This window comes from Felis catus, chromosome D4, assembly GCF_018350175.1.
Source record: "Felis catus isolate Fca126 chromosome D4, F.catus_Fca126_mat1.0, whole genome shotgun sequence".
NCBI lineage: Eukaryota > Metazoa > Chordata > Mammalia > Carnivora > Felidae > Felis > Felis catus.
The window spans coordinates 60,803,142-60,822,500 of NC_058380.1; the positions used below are offsets into that span (position 1 = coordinate 60,803,142).

Here is a 19,359-nt window from a genome sequence, read left to right on the forward strand (position 1 = left end):
CACAACAGAACACTTTTGCTGCCATATTCTGGTCAAACTGGCCGAGGATGATCCTCACGTCATTGCCCTGCAGACAGAAGGACATGTAAGTGAAGCAGAGTGGATGACAGGCATACCAGGGGGCTTGAGGCCATGGGCATGGAACGTTCTTGCACCCCCGGCTCTGCGGCCAAGAACTCTGCCCTCCCGTGCCACCCCAGCCTGGATTCTCTGGTCCTCTCTGGGGCCAGCTTCCCCTTGGCTCCTGGTGCCGCCCTCCCTGGCCTCAGGGACATGCCCTGCGACAAGTCTGCACAGGCTGGTGGCTCTGAGGGGTCTTGGCAGCATCCCTGATCTCCTTCCCCAAGGGCAGGCAAACCCTGCAGGGCACTGAGACAGCGTCTATTCTCCTTCCTCATACACGGAATATGACATCCAGGAAAACTGAAGCCAGAGGAGAGAAAGGAGCTTCAAGGTCCCCGGGGGAGTTGATGGCAGAAATAGGGCTGCAGCACCCCCCCACCCTCACTCCAGTATTTTCGACTTTTCTATACCTTCCTGGAACCCACGAAGCTTCCCAATTAAGAAGTGCCAGAGTCTCTTTGAGTTCTGAGCTTTGTTCAAATCTCAGCTCCACCAACAAGCCTCAGGGTATCTCAGGCCACTCCTTTTTCCATCTTAGTCTTAATTTCCTCACCTGTAAAATGGGGATAATGCCAAGGCCTAATTCCAGGGTTGCTGGGAGAACTAAATGAGATGATCCTCAAACTGCTTCACACAGTTCCTGGCACATAGTGAGTGCCCAGTAAGTGCTAGCTAGCGTTAGGATTTTATAACCTCCTCCCAACCCATCTTTAACTCCAAGAAAAACTTATATTTGAAAGCTCTATAAACGGGATTGCACTTATTATCTCTGTGTGTATTGAACAGCAGCTCCTGCGACTCATTTATTCATTCAACAAACAGTTACTGGGCGTTTGCCTGAGGCTCCGTCCTGGGTTAGGGTTGCCGTGTGGGACAGGGATCCAGGCAGGGCCCTGTTCTGTTGAGAACAGGTTAAAGGTGGATGTGGCAGGCAGCATCCAGCCCAGCCGGGCCCTGGCCCTCCGGCCTGCACCCCACCCCAGTCACTCCCTGCCCTCCACCCTGAGGCTCAGCCTTGCAGGTGGTGCTGCCTTCCCGCCTTGCATCCCATCCTCTCCAGCAGGCCTCAAGGCCCTTTGATGCATAAAGAAGAGAAACATGCCTTTAAAGATCAGTTTTTAGCATCTTTCAAAATTGGAAAGTGCTGACTGGGAGGCCATTTTACTCATCATGTACTTTAGCAAAATAAAAAAGGCTTGGATTCTAAAATCATCCTTCGTTTGCAAGCAAGAATGGAAAGAAGAGGGGAAAAAAAAAAAACCCTGCTCTGAAAGGACTTTAAAAGATCGTTAACAGAGCAGTTGAAGGAAGGCAAGCCTTTGTCATCACCATGTCTGCAAGGCTATAAAAAGTCCTAAGCTGCTTCCGTTCTATGGACATGCTCCCAGGCACACTGCAGGGTTTTTCTGCTTGTTTGTTGAAATCTTTTAGCCTTTTTTGCTGCTAATAGTATTCAGCCAGCCAGCCAGCAAACACTTATTGAGCATCTACTTTGTGCCAAGCTCTGTGTTGCTAAACATGGTATAGAAGAAATAGTTTACAGGATTTTAGAGGTAGAGAGACCTTAGTTCAAATCCCAGCTCCACCACTGACCAGCTGCGTGACCCTGAGTCTAAATCCCCTAGAGCCTCAATTCTCTCATTTTCAAAATGAGAATTTTCAAAATGCCGGGTGGCCGGAGGATGCATGCTAATGAAACCCACTCATTAGCTTCCGTGATGCTTCCTCCTGGCTCATTCCTACCTCCTGGTCCTTCCTTCTCAGACTCTGAATCAGCTCATCATCTTTCTGCCAGTCCCTGACTGCTGGTGTTCCACACAGTTGTGCCCTTAGCTCTGTGCCCTCAGTACTCTCCTTGGGCAGCCTCATTCACGGCCCCAGCTGCAACTGCCCGCTGTGTGCTGTGGAGGCCCGACCACTCTCCCCAGCCCTGACCTTTCTCCAGCTGCCCGCTGGAGCCCTCCACTCGGATTCTCCCAAGTACCTCAAGTTCAGCACATCCCAAGCTGAACGCATCATCTTTCCCAATGAGCCCTTTCCCCGTCCGGTGTTGTCCATCTTTGAGAACCGTGTCACCACCCTCCCACCCACCAGGTTCACTCGCCTCTATCTAACCAGGACCCGTTGGCTACCTGCTCACCAGTGCCACGTCAGCCCCGTCCCTGCAGCCCCACCCCACTGGGTTGGCCACCGTCATTCCCAACTCATTGAACCACAACTGCCTCCTGGTTGAGTCCCCACCCTTAGTCCTGCCCCATCTACCCCGGTCTCCATAGAGCAAACAAAGGAATCATTCCAAAATTCAAATGTGGTCACATAAAACCTTTCCATGGCTCCCTGAGCTTTACAGGTCAGCTCTGAGCTCCGTAATAGAACATTCGAGATGATTTACCAGCCGATTACTGCTCACGTCTCGTCTCAAATCACACTGTTCTCCCCACTCTTCCAGGGTATCAGAACGAGCTGCCTGCGGTTGTCTACAACAGCTCTGCCATTCATGCGTTCATTCATTCGTCCATTTCCCCACCCCAGCCCCTTTCTTTCTGCAAGCTCATCCGTCTCAAATGCCCTTCCCCCTCCCCCCACTCCTTTGCCTGGAGAGCTGCTGCTCACCCTTCATGCTTTAGCTCAGGCACCTCTACTCCAAGAAGCCATCTTTGTCCCATTAGGCTTGGTGGTCATTTGCTCCTCTGTGGGCCCAGAGCACTCTGTGCTGCCCTCTGTCATGGCACAAGTCCACTTGCTTGTCTGTCTTCCCCACTGGACTGAGGGTAACTTGATTCATCTCTGGGTCCCCAGCTGAGGGGGATGGGGCACGCCATATATATCAATAAAAATAGGTGTTGGATGCATGATTAAGTGGGTGAATGCTATATGAGCTACCAAGCACAATGGCTGGCCTGCATTCCTTATTCAGTGACTGCTATGGTCACCACCGAACTAATATCCTGCTAGCCTAGGGCCTCAGCATGATCGGGTTCACCACATCTTCATGGTTGACCACCTGACCACCTACCTGCCAATAGATAAATAACCAGCTCTACCACTTATGGACCATTTAGTGTCTCTGTTGCCATGACAACCAAGTTGCATGGACCAGTTGGTTCTGTGCTCCTGGACTGTTAGTACTGGATGGGACCAAGGGATCACTGATCTAGTGAGCCCCTTCCTAGAGAGACAAAAGGCTTCCCCCAAGACTGCACGGCACCCTGCACCCACTGCTCTCACCTTGGTCGCCCTCCAATGGTCAGAGAAAGATCCTAGCCAGAACCAGGTGGTGCCTGCTGCAGGGAGCTATTCACACCCACTCCGATCCTAGCCGGTAAGAGGTGGCAAGATCCTGTAGTGCCTGGGAGAGACGAGCCAGCACCCAGTGCAGCTGAAGCCTGGAATCCCGGGGGTGGGCAGTGGACAAAGGGAGATGCAAGTGGCCAGGGGTCCTTAGCAGGAGCCTTGAAAACAGTCGAAAGAGGTTGAAGGGCTTCTCAAAATGGGATATGCGTACTCCCGGAGCATGAGGACTTTTCTTGAGAATATGAAAAACACGGGTATACCTGGTTTTCCTTTCCAGAGTAGCAATTTATTGGAAGATGCAGGGCTGAGGGGAAACGTTTCAGTGTTCAGGAGTCTTAAAAATTTTTAACACATGCCTGCTCTCACAAAAGTTCTAGAATCACGCTGTTCGGTGTTACATAACTTGTATCTCTTCCTGAGAATCCGGAAAGTAGAAAGACAAATTTTGCCTTGGCAGTGGTCCCTGCATCTGGCCACGCCTCCCACCTCCCTGCCAGGGGTGGAAGCACACTCTCCTTTGTGGTGGGAAGGACTTTGGGGCAGAATGAGGAGTACCAGGGAGTACAGGAGGAGAGCTGTGAATGCCCCTGGTCATCAGAGGGACAGAACAGAGTTGTGATGGTGCAGAGAACCCAGAATGTGACAGAGGGCAGGGTCCCAAAATCCTGTGCCTTCCCACACACTCTTGATTCTGCAGGGGACCACCAGGGGTGAAAGGTGACATGAGGTGGGACAAAGGACAACTTGTGCTCAAACGGTTAGATCTAAGGTTGGAGACCATATGGAGGCCTATGTTCACACAAGAGGCCTCACCTACGGGGAAGGGGCAAAAATGGAAGGAAACAGCGACAGGGTGGGAGGTCCGGGGAGGGGTACTCAGCCCAAACCCTGGATGGATTTCCTTTCCTCCTTCCTGCGTCCTTCTCATCTGTTGTCTAGAGTCTGTCTCTGGGACCCTTAAAGCAAGCTAAAATCACACACACACACACACACACACACACACACACACACACACACCCCACATAAGAAGGAAAACCCAATTCAAAGACCTTGTGTATGACAATAAATTCTATATATATATATATATATATATATATATATATATATATATATAAAGAAGGCAAATAAAGGGGGAGTTTTAATAAAAGATTTTTTAAATGAGAAGAAAAAAAGAAACTAATATAACCTTGTATGTCAACTGTACTTCAATAAAAAAGGAAATTTATGTACAGAGAATAACAAAACAAAGAGCTTGTGTATAACCTCCAGTTTGCAGGGGATTCTAGCAAAATAAAAATCAAGGACAATTCCTGAGTGCTTTTCTAACCATGGTACTAAGCAGTCATCAGCCCCACCCAAGGAGAGAGCCGTTATTATTATGTCCACTCCGGAAAGTTTCATGAGTGAGCTGAAACTTTTCTGAGGGTGGCAGACACTGCTGGCCCTCCTGGATACTCCCTCCTTGCTTCCCCCCAGCCCCTCCCCCGCCTCCCCCCCCCCCACCACCGCCCCCCCCCCCCCAGCCAGCCAACCAGGACTGTTGCATCCATCCCGGTGCAGGGTGGGCGGCTTACAGCTTACAGCTCACTCTCACTGGCTTCTCTGGAGAACTGCCCCCAGCTACAGAGAACTTCCTGGCCCCAAAGGCCACGCTGTGTGCCACATTCTGCAGCACCCAGTGACCCGACTGGGGTCTCGGAAAGGTGGGACCAGCTGTGTGGTCCAGACACCCCGGGGAGCCCAGGCTAACCTGGTCTCCAGCCAAGACAGCATTCTGGCCCAGCTCCCCTCTTGTCCTACCCTGCCTCCCTCCCTTCTCCTGAGCATGCTCTCATAAAGCTCTTTCACCAGAACCTCGGGCTCTGTTTCTAGGGAGTTCAACCTAAGGCACCAGGTCACACAGGTAGGCAGTGGTGGTGCCGGCCTCCACCCCGGCTGGGCCCAGCCCCAGAGCCTGAGCACTTGACCACTGCTCCTATATATTGCCTCCCAGGCTGAGCAAACATCCAGTCTGCAGCAACAACTCACAGAGGAAAGTCCCGCAGACTTCCGTGTGGAGGCACTGGAACAGCAGATGTGATCCTGAGGCGTTAAAATAGCTGGTGTACATTTAAAACAGCAGGAAAGCAGAAGGCCACCCCATCCTGCCTTCCCCGTGGCAGGGGTGTGGGGTCCCGCTGGAAAGGCAAGGTCAACCCGGACACTGGGTTATCTGGCATCTGGCATCTCCTGCCGCCTGTGCACCTGTCTTGACCCACGTGTGATCACTTCCTGGTTTCTCAGGTACCCAGCCCCACAGACCCACTGGGCTGCCAAAAAATCAGATGAAACTGTGTACAAAAGTTGTGGAAAGGGAGGAGGTATGACAAGCCCCAGGGCGGTCAAACTTTTAGAGGCTGGCCATGGTGGGGCTGGGAGGTGGCTTGACTGGGGCCAGTGGGCACTGGGGAAGGGGCCAGGGACTCAGGCCACTCCCGCCCCCTGACTCTGGCTGTGAGACCTGGGATGAGTCCAGCAGGGTGAGCCTAGATGCTTCCCAAAGTCCCTCCTGGCCCTGACACACTGATTCCATACCTAGAATGAGTGCTTTTATTTAGCTCAAGTTAAGTCTTAAAAGTCTTTTTCTTAGACCCTTTTTTTCCTTCACCAGAGAAATGTCCTTAAAGGCAGAGAAGCAAGAGATATATATTCTTGTTGTTGTTACAACAATCTTTTTATTCTGATTAGCCCTCCTGTTTATTTTTCATTTTTATCTATCTATCTACCTAGGTGATTACGGTTGACACACAATGTTATATTAGTTTCAGGTGTACAACACAGTGATTCAACAAGGCTGTACCTTAGGGAGACATATACTCTTAAAGAAGAGAGCAAAGAGGGAATAGCCCGTAGCAGCCCCACTGGGAAAGCATGCCATTTCTGTAAAGTTTATTATTTTGAAAATTCACATACATTCAGCATTCCAATAACATACCTATGTTTATCTCAAGATAAAAATAATGCATTTCTCCCCATGTTTCTGAGCAAAACTGGCCTGCTGGAATGTACCATGTTTATTCTGTAGCTCTGCATCCCCTCGGGGTGCCTATATGAACTCTACTTTCCGGGAGTCAAGCAACATTCTGGCCTATAGGGTGTGGGGAGGGGGGACTTCCCACTAGGCCTCTCTCATGGAGCACGGGGGGCAACAGTCCACCCAAAAGTCTGTTTTTGTGGTCTTCCTATGATAGGCAGACAAATGGTCCCCCCAAAGTGTCCATTTCCTAATCTCCAGAACCTACAAGTATGGTCTGTGACATGCAAGGGGGGGTTAATGTTGCAGATGGCATTAAGGTTGCTAATCGGCTGGTTTATAAATTAGGGAGATTTTCCTGGAATCAGAACCCTGAATGATAGGCTAGAGGCTACTCCGGGGAAGGTAGAGAAAGCGAACAAGATGAACAGAGCAGGACAGTGGAAGCCTGGCGCTCTCCCCCTCACAGCCCAATGCTTCAGAGCCGGCACCATGGAAATACCCAGGGGCAGACTCCGGGCCCCCGCCCAGTCCAGCCTGGCAACAGTTAACTTTAAAGCCCCACGTTCGGAACAGGCCTGGAAGGAGCTTAAAGGCCTCGGGACTCCATCACACAGAGATGGTTTTCCCTGACTTTATTTAGGCGAACTTTGGTACATATCTGCTAAATCAGCCTGATTAATTTCATTATTTGGTTCCTCTGTGTTCTTGCTTATTTTTGCCTGGGTGATCTGTCCAAGACTGAGAGAATGTTATGGCTCCCAATGCTATTGTGTTTCTGTCAATTCTCCTTTGTATTTTAACAGGCTTTTCTTTATATATTTCAGTGAGATGTAATTTAGAGCAATAATGGTCCATGATTGTGTTATTCTCATGGTGAATTGTACCCCTATCTATAGAGAATGACTCTCCTTAATCCTGTTTAATGCCTGTACCTTGAATTCCCTTTGGGTCTCAAATGAACACTGGGGTTCTTGCTTTGGTTGGGTTTGCCTGACCTACCTTTGGCTGATCTTTTACCTTTGACCTTTCTGTGTCACTTTCTCTGTTGTCAACAGCTATAGTTAGTCCTTCAAAAATACAGTTCTCTGTCTTTGCCTTTTGATAGGGAGTTTGACCTCTTTGAATTTAAGGTCAGAAGGACTGTATTTGGTCTACAATTATATGTTATGCTTTCTGGTTTTCACATTTTCTTTCTGTTTTTCAATATGTGGACTAGGTTTTCCCTGCTTCCCTTTTCTGTGCTTTAGAAGCTTTGGGTTCTATTTGCATTATAGTATATTTATCATCAAGTTATTCAAAGCCTTCTTTAGCTTGTATGTTTCTCATTAGGAAACTCATGAACAAAATGGTCTCTATTGAGTCCCTCTGCTGCTTAAGACCAGGAGGTTACCACCCATATTTTTTACTTGCCCACTTTTTTGGTTACGTTAATGGAATATGGATTTTAACATCTCAATTATTATTACCAGATGTATTTTTGCACTCTATGTATATGTACGTTTGCTTTCAAAATGAACTTTTGCATCTGTATACCATTTAAAGTTTTTTTTTTTATGTTTATTTTTGAGAGAGAGGGAGAGACAGAGAGTGAGCAGGGGAGGGGCAGAGAGAGAGAGGGAGACACAGAATCCGAAGCAGGCTCCAGGCTCTGAGCCGTCAGCAGAGCCCAATGCAGGACTCGAACTCACAAACCGCGAGATCATGACCTGAGCCGAAGTCGGACACTCAGCCGACTGAGCCACCCAGGCGTCCCAGCATCTGTATACCATTTTAGAACAATTATTTAGACTTAGCTCTCTGTCTATGGGTTCTGGTGGCCCCTGATCAGCAGTTTCTGCCATGACCTCAGCTATGAAGTTTGCCATTGTTCTCGGCTGGCTGACGTAGGACTTCAAGGATTAACTTCGAGAAAGGCACCTGGCTGGTATGCCACATGAGCTACACACATGGGAGAACGTCTCCCAGCTGCTCCATTGTCTCTGGGATTGAATGCTGCAGAGGAGTTGAGGTGGCCTGGTTTTTGCACCTTTGTGGGAAATTCGTTTTCTTCTGGCCTAGATACTTGTAGATTTCCCCCTTTATATTTGTACTTCAAAGCTTTTGCTAAAATGTGTGTTGGTATGACTCTCTTTTCACCAATTCTGTTAGAATGTGGAAAGGCCAGCTAGGCGCACATACAGTGTGCACATTGTACATTTCCTTATTAAATTGTCGATATGGTACTTCAAAAATGGTTGACTATTAGCAATTTTGTCAAGCCAATCTAGTAGGACCCTCCTGAGCCCCCTTACATCTGTCTTCTGTTTAAAAAACAAACTTCTTATTTGAGAATAGTTTTCGAAAAATAACAAAGATAGAAGGTTCTCATATGTTCCTCACCCAGGTTCCCCTATTATTAATATTTTATGTTCGTGGGGCACATTGTTATAATTAATAAACCGATATTGATTATTATTAGCTAAAGCCCATACTTTAATCAGATTTTCTCAGTTGTTTTTTGTTTTTTTTTTTCTCTAATGTCCTTGCTCTATCCCTGGATTGCATCAGAGTAACATATTATATTTAGTTGTCATGTCTCCATAGGCTCCTTTTGGCTCAGACATTCCTTATTTCTGAAGACCTAGACGGTTTTGAGGAGTGTTTTGGGAAATGGCTTCCACTAGAATTTGCCTGATTTTTTTCTCATGGTTAGGCTTAGGGCATGGGTTTGGGGAAGGAAGACCCACCGAGGTAAATTGCCCTTCTCATTCCCTCATATCAAGGGTGTATCCTATCACCGTGACTTACTGCTATTGATGTTGACCTCGGTCACCCAGCTGAGGTCGTGTTTATTAGATTTCTCCATCATCAAGCCACTCTTCTCCCTGCTTTCCACAGTGGACTCTTTGGAAAGAAATCACTTAAGAAGCGGGTCACTCTGCTCTACCTCCATGAACCTGAAATATCTACGTAAATTATTTGGAATTCTTCTGTATAGGATATTTGCCTGATCTTTCCCATTTATTTATTCAATCGCTCACAGCAGTATGGACACATGGATATTTATTTTATACTTTGGGTTTTAATCCAATGCTATTTTATTTTATTGCTGAAATTGTCCCAGCGTTGGCCACTGGGAGCCCTTGCACTCAGCCGCACTCCTTTACTTTCTGACACCAGAAAATGCTCCAGGATCATCGTGCATATTCCCTGCCCCAGTCCTAGAATCGGCCATTTTCCCAAGGAGTCCTGGTTCCTTTTCCCAAAGAACGGTATTAGAAACCAAGTCCGAGGGGCGCCTGGGTGGCGCCGTCGGTTAAGCGTCCGACTTCGGCCAGGTCACGATCTCGCGGTCCGTGAGTTCGAGCCCCGCGTCGGGCTCTGGGCTGACGGCTCGGAGCCTGGAGCCTGTTTCCGATGCTGTGTCTCCCTCTCTCTCTCTGCCCCTCCCCCGTTCATGCTCTGTCTCTCTCTGTCCCAAAAATAAATAAACGTTGAAAAAAAAAAATTAAAAAAAAAAAGAAAAAAAAAGAAACCAAGTCCGAGTGCTAGGTGCACTACTCACTGCTAGTGTGGTGCCTGTTTTGTTTTGATTTTTGTTGTTTCATCTGTCCTGGTTTTCCCTTAGGATCTCCCTTTCCAGTGTCCATAACTATTCTCTCTTCCCTCATTAGATTGATTGCTCTCACCATTTCCTCTGAATTCTGGGAAATATCTCAAGTTTGTCCTTCATACTATTGATCTTTATTTTTCTTGGCATGAACTCTGCTCTCTAATACCTCCAATGCAGATTTTAATTCTGCTATTTGGTATTTAGTTTTCTCCCTTGTCCTCTGAACATCCTTCTCTATCTTATCCCACAGTAAACCAGAGATTTGCTTTTTCTCCGAGCCTTCCAGAAGTTACTTGACTCTATTCCTGAGTATTCCTTTACTCAGTACTCTATTCCTTTACTCTATTCTATCCTCGTGTTCTCTGTTGGCTCTATCTGTCCAGACTTGGTGTTTTATTTACACACACTCAAACTAATTTGATTCTGGGTGATGGGGAACAAAACAGTGAGCACAACAGACAGAAACTGTTGCCTCCTAGAACTTATGTTCCAGCGGGAGGAGACAGATGATAAAACGACTAGGCAAAATGAATGGTAGGTCGGATGTTGTGATGGGTTGAATTGTGGCCCCCAAAGATATGTTGAATCCCCAATACCTTGGAACGTGACCTTCTCTGCAGATGTAATTAGTTAAGATGAGGTCATGCTGGAGTAGGGTAGACGTGTAATCCAACACGACTAACGTCCTAATAAGAAGACGATGTGAAAGGAAAGGGGAGCATGCCATATGAAGCAGGGACTGCAGTTAACGCAGCTGCAGGAGGGGGGACACCAAGGCTTGCTGGCGATACCAGAAGCGAAGAGAAAGGCACGGGATGGCCCCACGACCTTCTAGACAGCATGGCCTTGCCGACACCTTGACCTTGAACTTCCAGCCTCCAGAATGTGGGAGAATACCTTTCTGTTTGCTGTAAGCCACCTAGTTTGTGGTACTTTGTTACAGCAGCCCTTGGAAACGAATACAGGCGTCTGTCGGTGAAACGGAGAAAATCAGCAGAAAGTAGACAAGGATTTAACTTCTAAATGAAGCATGCAGGGAAGGCCTCTGGAAAAAGCGAACAACTGGGCAAAGATGAGAAGAAGGCTGGAGAAGGAGTCATGCAGGTCTGTGGGGGAAGAGCGCTTCCCCCAGAAGGACTCCTTTGCCAACAGACAGACTGGGCTCTGCACCCCTCCCTCCCCCAGCTTATGTGATGTTGTCATCCTTTCTGGCAGCAGCTGTGCGGGGCGGTGGAGAGACCTGGGCCGCCTAGTCGTCCAGACCCAGGCTTCAATCCAACCCACCGCTTTCCAGCTGGGCGACTCGGGGCGATCCTTAACCTCTTTGAGCCTCATGTTCCTCATCTGAGATACCGGGATGCAAAAACTCTCTGTCCGAGGGCTCTGGGGAGGGCCGAATGAGCCAGCGGAGGTCAAGGGCTCTGCATTGGCACCTGGCTCTCCGCCAGGGCCCCGGACAGGTGGGCTGCTATTTCCATCATCGGTAATGTCACTCCTACCTCTGGCAGAGCTGGTTGGTCGACGAGCAGAGCACCCAGTTCCTTCCCTAATTTCTCTGCAGACTTTCAACTAGTGCCTCTGCTCTACACACAAAGGCTCTTTAAACTTTAAAGCCCAAAGAACTCTGCTGGGCCTCTGAGGCACAGGAAGCTATTTCAAGTGCCCACCCTGGGGAGACGCTGCCCTGTGTGGCAGAACATCATCACAGCATCGGGCCCACCCGGCTGTTCCCTGCCGAGCAGGCACTGTACCACTCGGGGTCCTCCAGACCCCACAACCCGACTGGACCCTCAGACCACACAGCCTGTGGGCGAACAGCGTGGGCAGATCTCGCCCCAGCCACCCGGCTGCCAGCAGGCCCTCCCAAGCTACTGTTTCCTCATCTGAAGCGGCTCGAAGGGCTGCAACGTCACACACGGGCATGGTGTCTGCTTCCCTCGTTCCCTGTCTCTGGGCCTCAGCCTTCCCATCTGTGAACTGAGGGCTTTGGAAGACAAGAGCTCGAAACTGCCACCTGCTCTGACTGGTGTAACCTGGGACCTGCCCAAGATGGAAGGGGACATGTTAGCAGTTGGCATCTGTGGTCTCCAAGCCAGCAGCCCTAAATGTGGGCATGAGGGAGTGGAAGAGAGGGAAAGAGGAAGGTGACAGCTCTAACTCTGTGTGCACCTGCTTATAAACCCCCAGCACCCTCGCTGCCCCCTGGATAAAAGACCAAACTCCTCAGTTCGGCATTCAAGTCTTGCGGAACCTGGCTCCCAACTCCTCCCAGCCCCAATACTCCAGCCTCTGTGGAATCCCTGCTGGTCCCTGCTGCATGGTGAGCATGGTCGCCCTGCCCTCTGATCTTCACTCCTCCTTCCCTGCTGGGCTCCTGCAGGTCCCCATCCCATTCATCCATTTGCAAGGTGCAGACGCTGTCCCTTCTCTGGAGCCTTGTCTGAACCCTCTCCCCAGGCGGGATGAGTCACTTCCTCCCTCTGTTCCCAGACCCCTCTGTTCCTGTTCCCCAGAGAGGTAACTGGCTTCCTCCCCAGCTGTGAGCAACCTGAGGCCTGATGGTGTCTGTGAGACCCGGAGGGGGTCTGGCACAAACCAAGTATTTGAGAGAACTTGCGGGATGAGGAGACAAATGGCAGACAGAGACCCCTGACAGCTGGGCAAACTTCTAGTCGGCCCTCTCTGTTCCTGGAGTGAGTGTCACGAGAGGGGTCAGAAACCTAGGCGTTCAGTCCGAACAAACTGTACTTCCTTGCTGTGGCTTCGGGCAAGACACTCCCTCTCTCTCAGCCTCTCTGCAATGAAGAAGGTAATAACTCACGCCCTGCTTACCTCTTAGGCTCGATTGAGAGACACAAAATCACCCAGTAAGCTCTCCAGGACTATGTACCTAGCAATCAGACCTTTGGCCACTGCTGGACAAGCATGGGGGCAGCCAAGGGGAGTCAGCTCCTGGGGCCTCTCCCCATGTGTGAAATGCCAGGATGAAATGAAACAGGCAGAACTCAAGATACTTTCATAGTCAGGGATGTGGGGAAGCCTGGAGCAAGGCATCGGTCTGTCCCCGCGGCCGTGGCCAGCTGCACTCACCTTAAGCTTTTTGACACTGGTGCAGGGATCGTTGGAGAAGCTCTCGGTGTCCGAAATCTCAATGTCCTCACCATACAGAACCCCAGTTAGGTCATTCCTCACCTGTTAGCAAAGAGAAAGCAGAGGGTGGGTGTGCTGGCAGCCACAGGAAGAGTCTGTTTGGAGGCGTCGTCCTGGGGAGGCAGCTTAACTGGGCTGTTTTTCTCCACCAACAATGCGAAAGGAGTTATTTTTTCCCCTTCATTATAAACGAGAGGGCCCTGTGAGACCTTGGGGATCCAGCCTGCAAGGGACACACCGGCACAAGGATGCTAGCCTGGGAAGGGGCTAGCTAAGGTGGTGCAGAGATTTCCTGGGAGAGAGTCAAGACGAGCGTCCAAATCTCTGGGCTTTCCTGCTGGTGTTTCTCTGTCTCATCACACTGTCACCAAATCAGACTATTCACATATATCTCTATTTATATTCTGCATTATTTACTTGCAATATCATTTCACTTCTAGGGTGAAGAAACAGCAAGACACTCAGTGCAGAATAAAGAGCAAGGGGGTATGGAACCAGCCTGTGTTGTTACATATAAGTACCTATCTGTTGACACAGGATGGCCAACATGGATATGCTTAGAAAGCAGAGATCTGCAAACTCCAGGATTCACTGGGTCCAGCCAGTGTGTGAAGCAGTATGCATGGAAGGATATTAGGGAGTGGTGGGGACAGTGGCACACTGGAGACCGGATGTCCCATCTAAGATGGCAGTTGCTCCCATCATGCTGTGCCCCAGAATGCCAGACCGAGTCACTAGACTTTCTGATTTCGGAGGGAGAATTCAGAAATCTAGACTTTTTAAAATATAAGATCCTTCCATATTTTAAAACGTTGATACAATTTTGAAATATTAAAAAACAAAAACAAAGTGAGGACTGAACCACAGAAATCTGAGGTTTGTATCTGGCCTGTGGCCACGGCTGAGCACCCTCTGACATAAAGAGTGGAAACAGGACTGTGTGTTTCAGTAAAAACTACCAAGTGCGGGTTGGGGGATCCAGGTTCTAGGTCTGTCACTGATTTGCTTGTGACCGCCGCATCTCTGTGTGACCCTCCCTGTCTCAGGGCTTCCGTTTCCTCTTCCTTAAGAGAAGATGATCCTTACAAGCACTTCCCAGTCACACCCATTAGGATGGCTATTAGCAAAACACAGGAGACAGGGAGCATTGGCGAAAACGTAGAGACACGGAGTGCCTAAAATGGTACAGCCACTGTGGAAAACGGTATGGCAGTCCCTCAAAAAGCAAACACAGATGACTACGCGATCCAGCATTCGACTTCTGGGTACATTCTCAAAAGAACTGAAAACAGAGTCTTAAAGATACATTTGTACATCAGCATTCTTCACAAAAGCCAAGCGATGAAAGCAACCCAAGTGTCCATCAATGGATGAAGGGATAAACAAAGGGATAAAGATGTGGTGTATACATGCAGTGGAACATCACCCAGCCTTAGAAAGGCATGAAGAGCTGGGGGGCTCCTGGGGGGCTCAGCTGGTTAAGGGTCCGACTTCGGCTCAGGTCACGACCTCGCGGTTTATGAGGTTGAGTCCCACGTCGGGCTCTGTGCTGGCAGCTCAGAGCCTGGAGCCTGCTTGGGATTCTGTGTCTCCCCCTGTCTCTGCCCCTCCCCTGCTCGCATTCTCTCTCTCTCTCTCTCTCTCTCTCTCTCTCTCTCTCTCTCTCTCTCAAAAATAAGTAAACATTAAAAAAAAAAAAAAAAGATGAATGATCATGTCCAGGCTTTTAAGGCAAGGCATCGAGGCAGCCAGTGGCTTGGGGTATCTATCTGTGAATAAGAATGTGCATGAAAGCTGTGTTTAATTATGGCCAGTCAACTATGTTTTAGGCAGTCAGAACTCAAAACAAACAAAACGAAAACACCCTAGAGGTCATCTCATTCTGCCCCTAATTTCACAAATGAGGAAACTGAAGTGTCGCTCCCAGCCCTGTGCTCTCCACATGCTCCCAGGCTGGCTCTTCTGGAGCCTGCCAGCTGTGGACAGTTCTGGAAGCCTGATGAGCCAGAACAGGTCAGAACAGATGGTGGTGCGATCAGCCACCATAATTTTAGCACCAAGAAGTCTGAGCTCAGCTCAAGTATTTATTCTAATGGACCCTTTTAGAGAAAGCAAATGGAGGAAATCCGTAATAAATGGTATTTTTTAAGTAACCAAAGCATGGAAACGAAATAATATCATTGATGTAACTCATAAGGAAAAAAGATCCACACCCTCATGTGTGGGTAGGAGGACCATTCAGTTCACTGGTCAAAGATGTACTACATAAATTTGTAAACGCTTATTTTTCCTTCTGGAACTGCAGGTATCTCTTGTTTAATGGGGCCAACGTCTTTTTGCAGCTTGCTATAAACTGCATTTCTACACAGCGAGTCCTGTTTTTCACTCACCTCCATTATAAAAGCAGAAATACGTTCTTCTGGGAAAAGAATAGCTCTTAATTTCCAAGAAAATAACACACACACACACACACACACACACACACAGTCCAGTATAGTTTGGGTCCCACTGGGGGCCTCATTTGCATGGATGGGTATGGATGGGACAGAAAGGAAGGCTGTCCCATTACCTGGAAGGAAGGGCCAGGACTGCCAGGGGCATGAGCAGGGCCAAGAGAAGAACAATCAGGAGGAGTCAGTCTAAGCTGGAGCCTTGGGCCCACAGGGCAGAGGTCACCTAAAGGGAGAACTCTCTCTGCTTCTGGAGCAGTGGATAGGAGCTCAGGCTACCAAAGGAGTTCCAAGGACACACAGGAAAACCAGTGGGTCAGAGCCCCAGGACTAAAAAGTCTAAGCTAGGCGTGGAGGCAACAGCTGCTGATTTCCCTCCCCAGCCTCAAGAACTGGTACAGACTGTGAATATGAAGTTGTGCCAGAAAGCATATCCCTAAAGCAGTGGTTCTCAAAATGTGGCCCCTGGACAGTAACACCAGCATCCCCTGGGAATGTGTTAGAAATGCAAATTCTCAGGCCCCACCCCAGACCTACTGGATCAGAAGCTGTGTCCAGCAATCTGTGTTTACCCAGCCCTCCAGGCAATTCTGATGAATGCTCAAATTTGAAACCCACTGTCCTAGAGGAAGCAGGGTAAGTTTTACAGCACTCATTGATCATAGTGAGAGAAACGTTTCCAATGGCTTAGATGTTTCCCTCTTGATTAGAAGACCAGAATGTGTTAACTGAGGAAGGCAACTGCCAAGAGAGTGAGCGGGACTGGGAGCCACATTTAGAAGGCCGTCATGTCTAGAACGAAGGACGTGGCAGTTGCCCTCTGTTCTGTCCCTCTGTCCATGTCTGTCCACACCTCAAATGCTGGGCTCGGTTCTGGTCGCCTTTATGAGGGATGAGGACAAGGCGGTTCAGGCTCAATGGGGAGGGGCATGGCTAGGAACCTTCAGGGAGGCCATAGACCCAGGGGGCTGGGGAGGGTACAGGTTACAAGGGATGACAACAATGTCTCCTAAGGGATCCCATGCAGCCTCGGGAATCCAAGATCCAAATCCAAGGATTTTAACATTTAAACTCAGACTTGAAGCTCTAGGGTAGTCCATCTTGAAAGAAGTCAAGAGGTAGGCAGAATCAGTGGCTCTGGGGAAAAGCCCAGAGCCGTGGGGACAGTCCCGCTCAGGGTGTGTATGGAGAAAACCCCGTCAGGTCAGATCAGCCGTCTGAACGGCAGGCCCAGTAGGTATACACGCAGTCCCCCTCCCAGCTGGGTCACGGGGCCGTGGGGGAAGGGGTGATAGGGACTCGTCACTCCAATAAAGCCATCGCAGTGGCCTCGCTCCTCCAACTGACTGAGTGCTTCGGGGACATAGCCAGTCTTCATCCCTCTTGCGAGATGCGGGGGGAGAAGCAGACAGGTTGGAGGAAAAGAAGACCAGAGGAATCGGTATGTCAGGTGGCTAGAGATCTTCTTAGATCTCAGGCTCTCCACCCGGGCTCCTGCTGCATTTCTGGGGCTGGAGCTACAGCCGATGGCAGTTACTGCCTGGCCTATGGGCTTAGGTCTCTTTCTGGACAGCTACCTAGAGCTCTGATTATTCTAGATGGGGGCTCTGCTTGTTCTTGCCAGTCTCTCATTTATTTTCCCATTCATTCATTCATTCATTCATGATATTGACATCCCTTTATTCCATGCACCATGTGAGTTAGTACTAGGGCTCTGATAGTGAGCAAAACCATTCACAGTCCTGGGTCTCTATCTAGTGGAGTTGGGAAACATTAATCAGATGATCACCCTGGTCCCTACCAAGACAAGGGCGCTCACGTTCAGGAACATGCTCTGGGAGAAGCTGTAACGGTGGAGTTGGACCCAGGCAGGAGGTTAGGCAGGAGACGGCTTCCAGGCTGAGCAGCAGTACATGCAAAAGTCCCATGGTGGAAGAGAGCAGTGAAAAGCCAGAAGAACCAGGCTGGGCTACAGCAGAGCATGGGCTAGGGAGGGGGGAAGGCCGTGGGCATGAAATGAGGAATAGGCCATGAGGGCCTTATAATTTACATCAAAGATGCTGGTCTTGAGCCTAAGCACAGTGAGAAGCCGTTACAAGGTTTCGAGGATGGGTGACATGACCAGAACCATGATTTAGGCTGCCGTGGGGCCAGTGAGGGGCAGAGGCAGTTGGGGAAGAGGAAGGTCAGTGAGACAGCTCCAGCAACCATCCAGGTGAGAGATTCTGGAAGGCTGGAGGTAGAGACACCGGTGGAGGTGAAGTGACCCACTTAGGGGTACACCTGGGGCAACTAATCATCTGTATCAGTCATCCATTGCTGTGTAACAAATTATCCCAAAGTTCAGTGGTTTCAAACAAGACACATTTATTATCTCACACAGTTGCCATGGGCCAGGAATGCAGGAGAACCTTAGCTGGGTGGTTCTGGCTCAGGGTCTTCCATGAGGCTGTAGTCAAGGTATTGGGGCTGCAGTCACCTGAAGACTCTGGACTGCGTATTAGAACTACCTGGGGAGTCTTTAAAAATACTGGTACCCTGGCTACATCCTAAACCAGTTAGAATCTCTGGACTAGCACCCAGGCATCAGCATTTTTAGATGCCTCCAGGTGGTTCCAACATGCAGCTAAAGATAGAAACCGCACACTTTAGGGGGAAAAGCAACAGAACTGTCAGGCTCACAGCTGAGTTGCCCGCCTGCCTGAAAGCCCCCCATGTCACTGTCCCCACTTTCTCCAGGTCCAGGGCACCATCTTCCTTTACAGTTTCCCACACCCCCCTCCTGCCCTCCCCTGCCCCGTCCCATAGTTATGTCTCATTTTACACCCCCAGATCCTTCTATTCCTGGTCCCCAGCGCCACGAGCAGGTCCTGACCATGTCAGAAGCAAGAACGGAAAGAAGGAAAGGGGGGACAAGGCATAAGAGAGAAACAGTAAGTAAAGGCAGAAGAGGAAAGCATCGCATTGTTATAACTGTAAGTTACCACATTCTGACCACATGTCCCAGGCAGTGAAGACTTTGATGGAGGATGTGAAATGCAAAGTGGGCGCCATGGAGAGCATCAGAGACTCTAGGACACTTGGCTTCTGTGGCCAGTAGTACCCTGGCTGCCTTCCCTAACGAGGCTGCTGCACCAGCTGAGGAATCATCTAGAAAGGCAGAGATCCAGGTAAAGATGGGGAGAACCAGATCTGCGCCACAGGCACTTTACAACTCTTTGAAAATTCTAATTAGGTTACAAAATGAACTTGAGAGCAAAGCGAGTTCCCAGCTCTCCTATGGAACTGGAGGTAACCTACTTTGTCATTCAAATGCACTCGCTATATATAGCCCTGGATTGTGCCAAAATGTCACTCCTCTTACCTGACTAAAGCGTATAATTATAGATTTACTTCTATTCATTCATGAAATGTGTCTTCATTTGATTAAACAGTTCATTCAAGTAAAATCCATTAAAATATGGAACATGTTAAAATGTGGCTCGTTAGAGGCAGAGGGCACCGCTGTAGTTAAGATGCTAATTAGGATAAACAGGCATTTGAAACACTCAAATCTTTGAATAATTCAGGTCACTTTTACTGGGCCCGGAGCTCCCCAGAAACCGCCATTAATTTAAGCTAATTAAAAAATTAGCCCAGAGACTAGAAGACGAAGGCAGGAAGTGATGGCTGGGTTCAAACTCTGAAGGGCTCTCGTGTGGAAGAGAGGGAGCCTGGTTCTGGGCACCCCCACG

The 19,359-nt window shown here is 49.2% G+C and overlaps 1 protein-coding gene across 1 annotated transcript in view; it reads right to left on the bottom strand.

Annotated features, from left to right (window-relative positions):
• GABBR2 (gamma-aminobutyric acid type B receptor subunit 2) overlaps positions 1 to 19,359 on the bottom strand; it is a 352,196-nt gene that overhangs the window by 163,222 nt on the left and 169,615 nt on the right. Inside the window, exons 4-5 of the mRNA XM_045042557.1 lie at positions 13,116 to 13,217; positions 2 to 67 (exon numbers count right to left, since the gene is read on the bottom strand). Coding sequence (XP_044898492.1) covers positions 2 to 67; positions 13,116 to 13,217 — 168 coding nt within the window. The remainder of the gene's footprint in view (position 1; positions 68 to 13,115; positions 13,218 to 19,359) is intronic.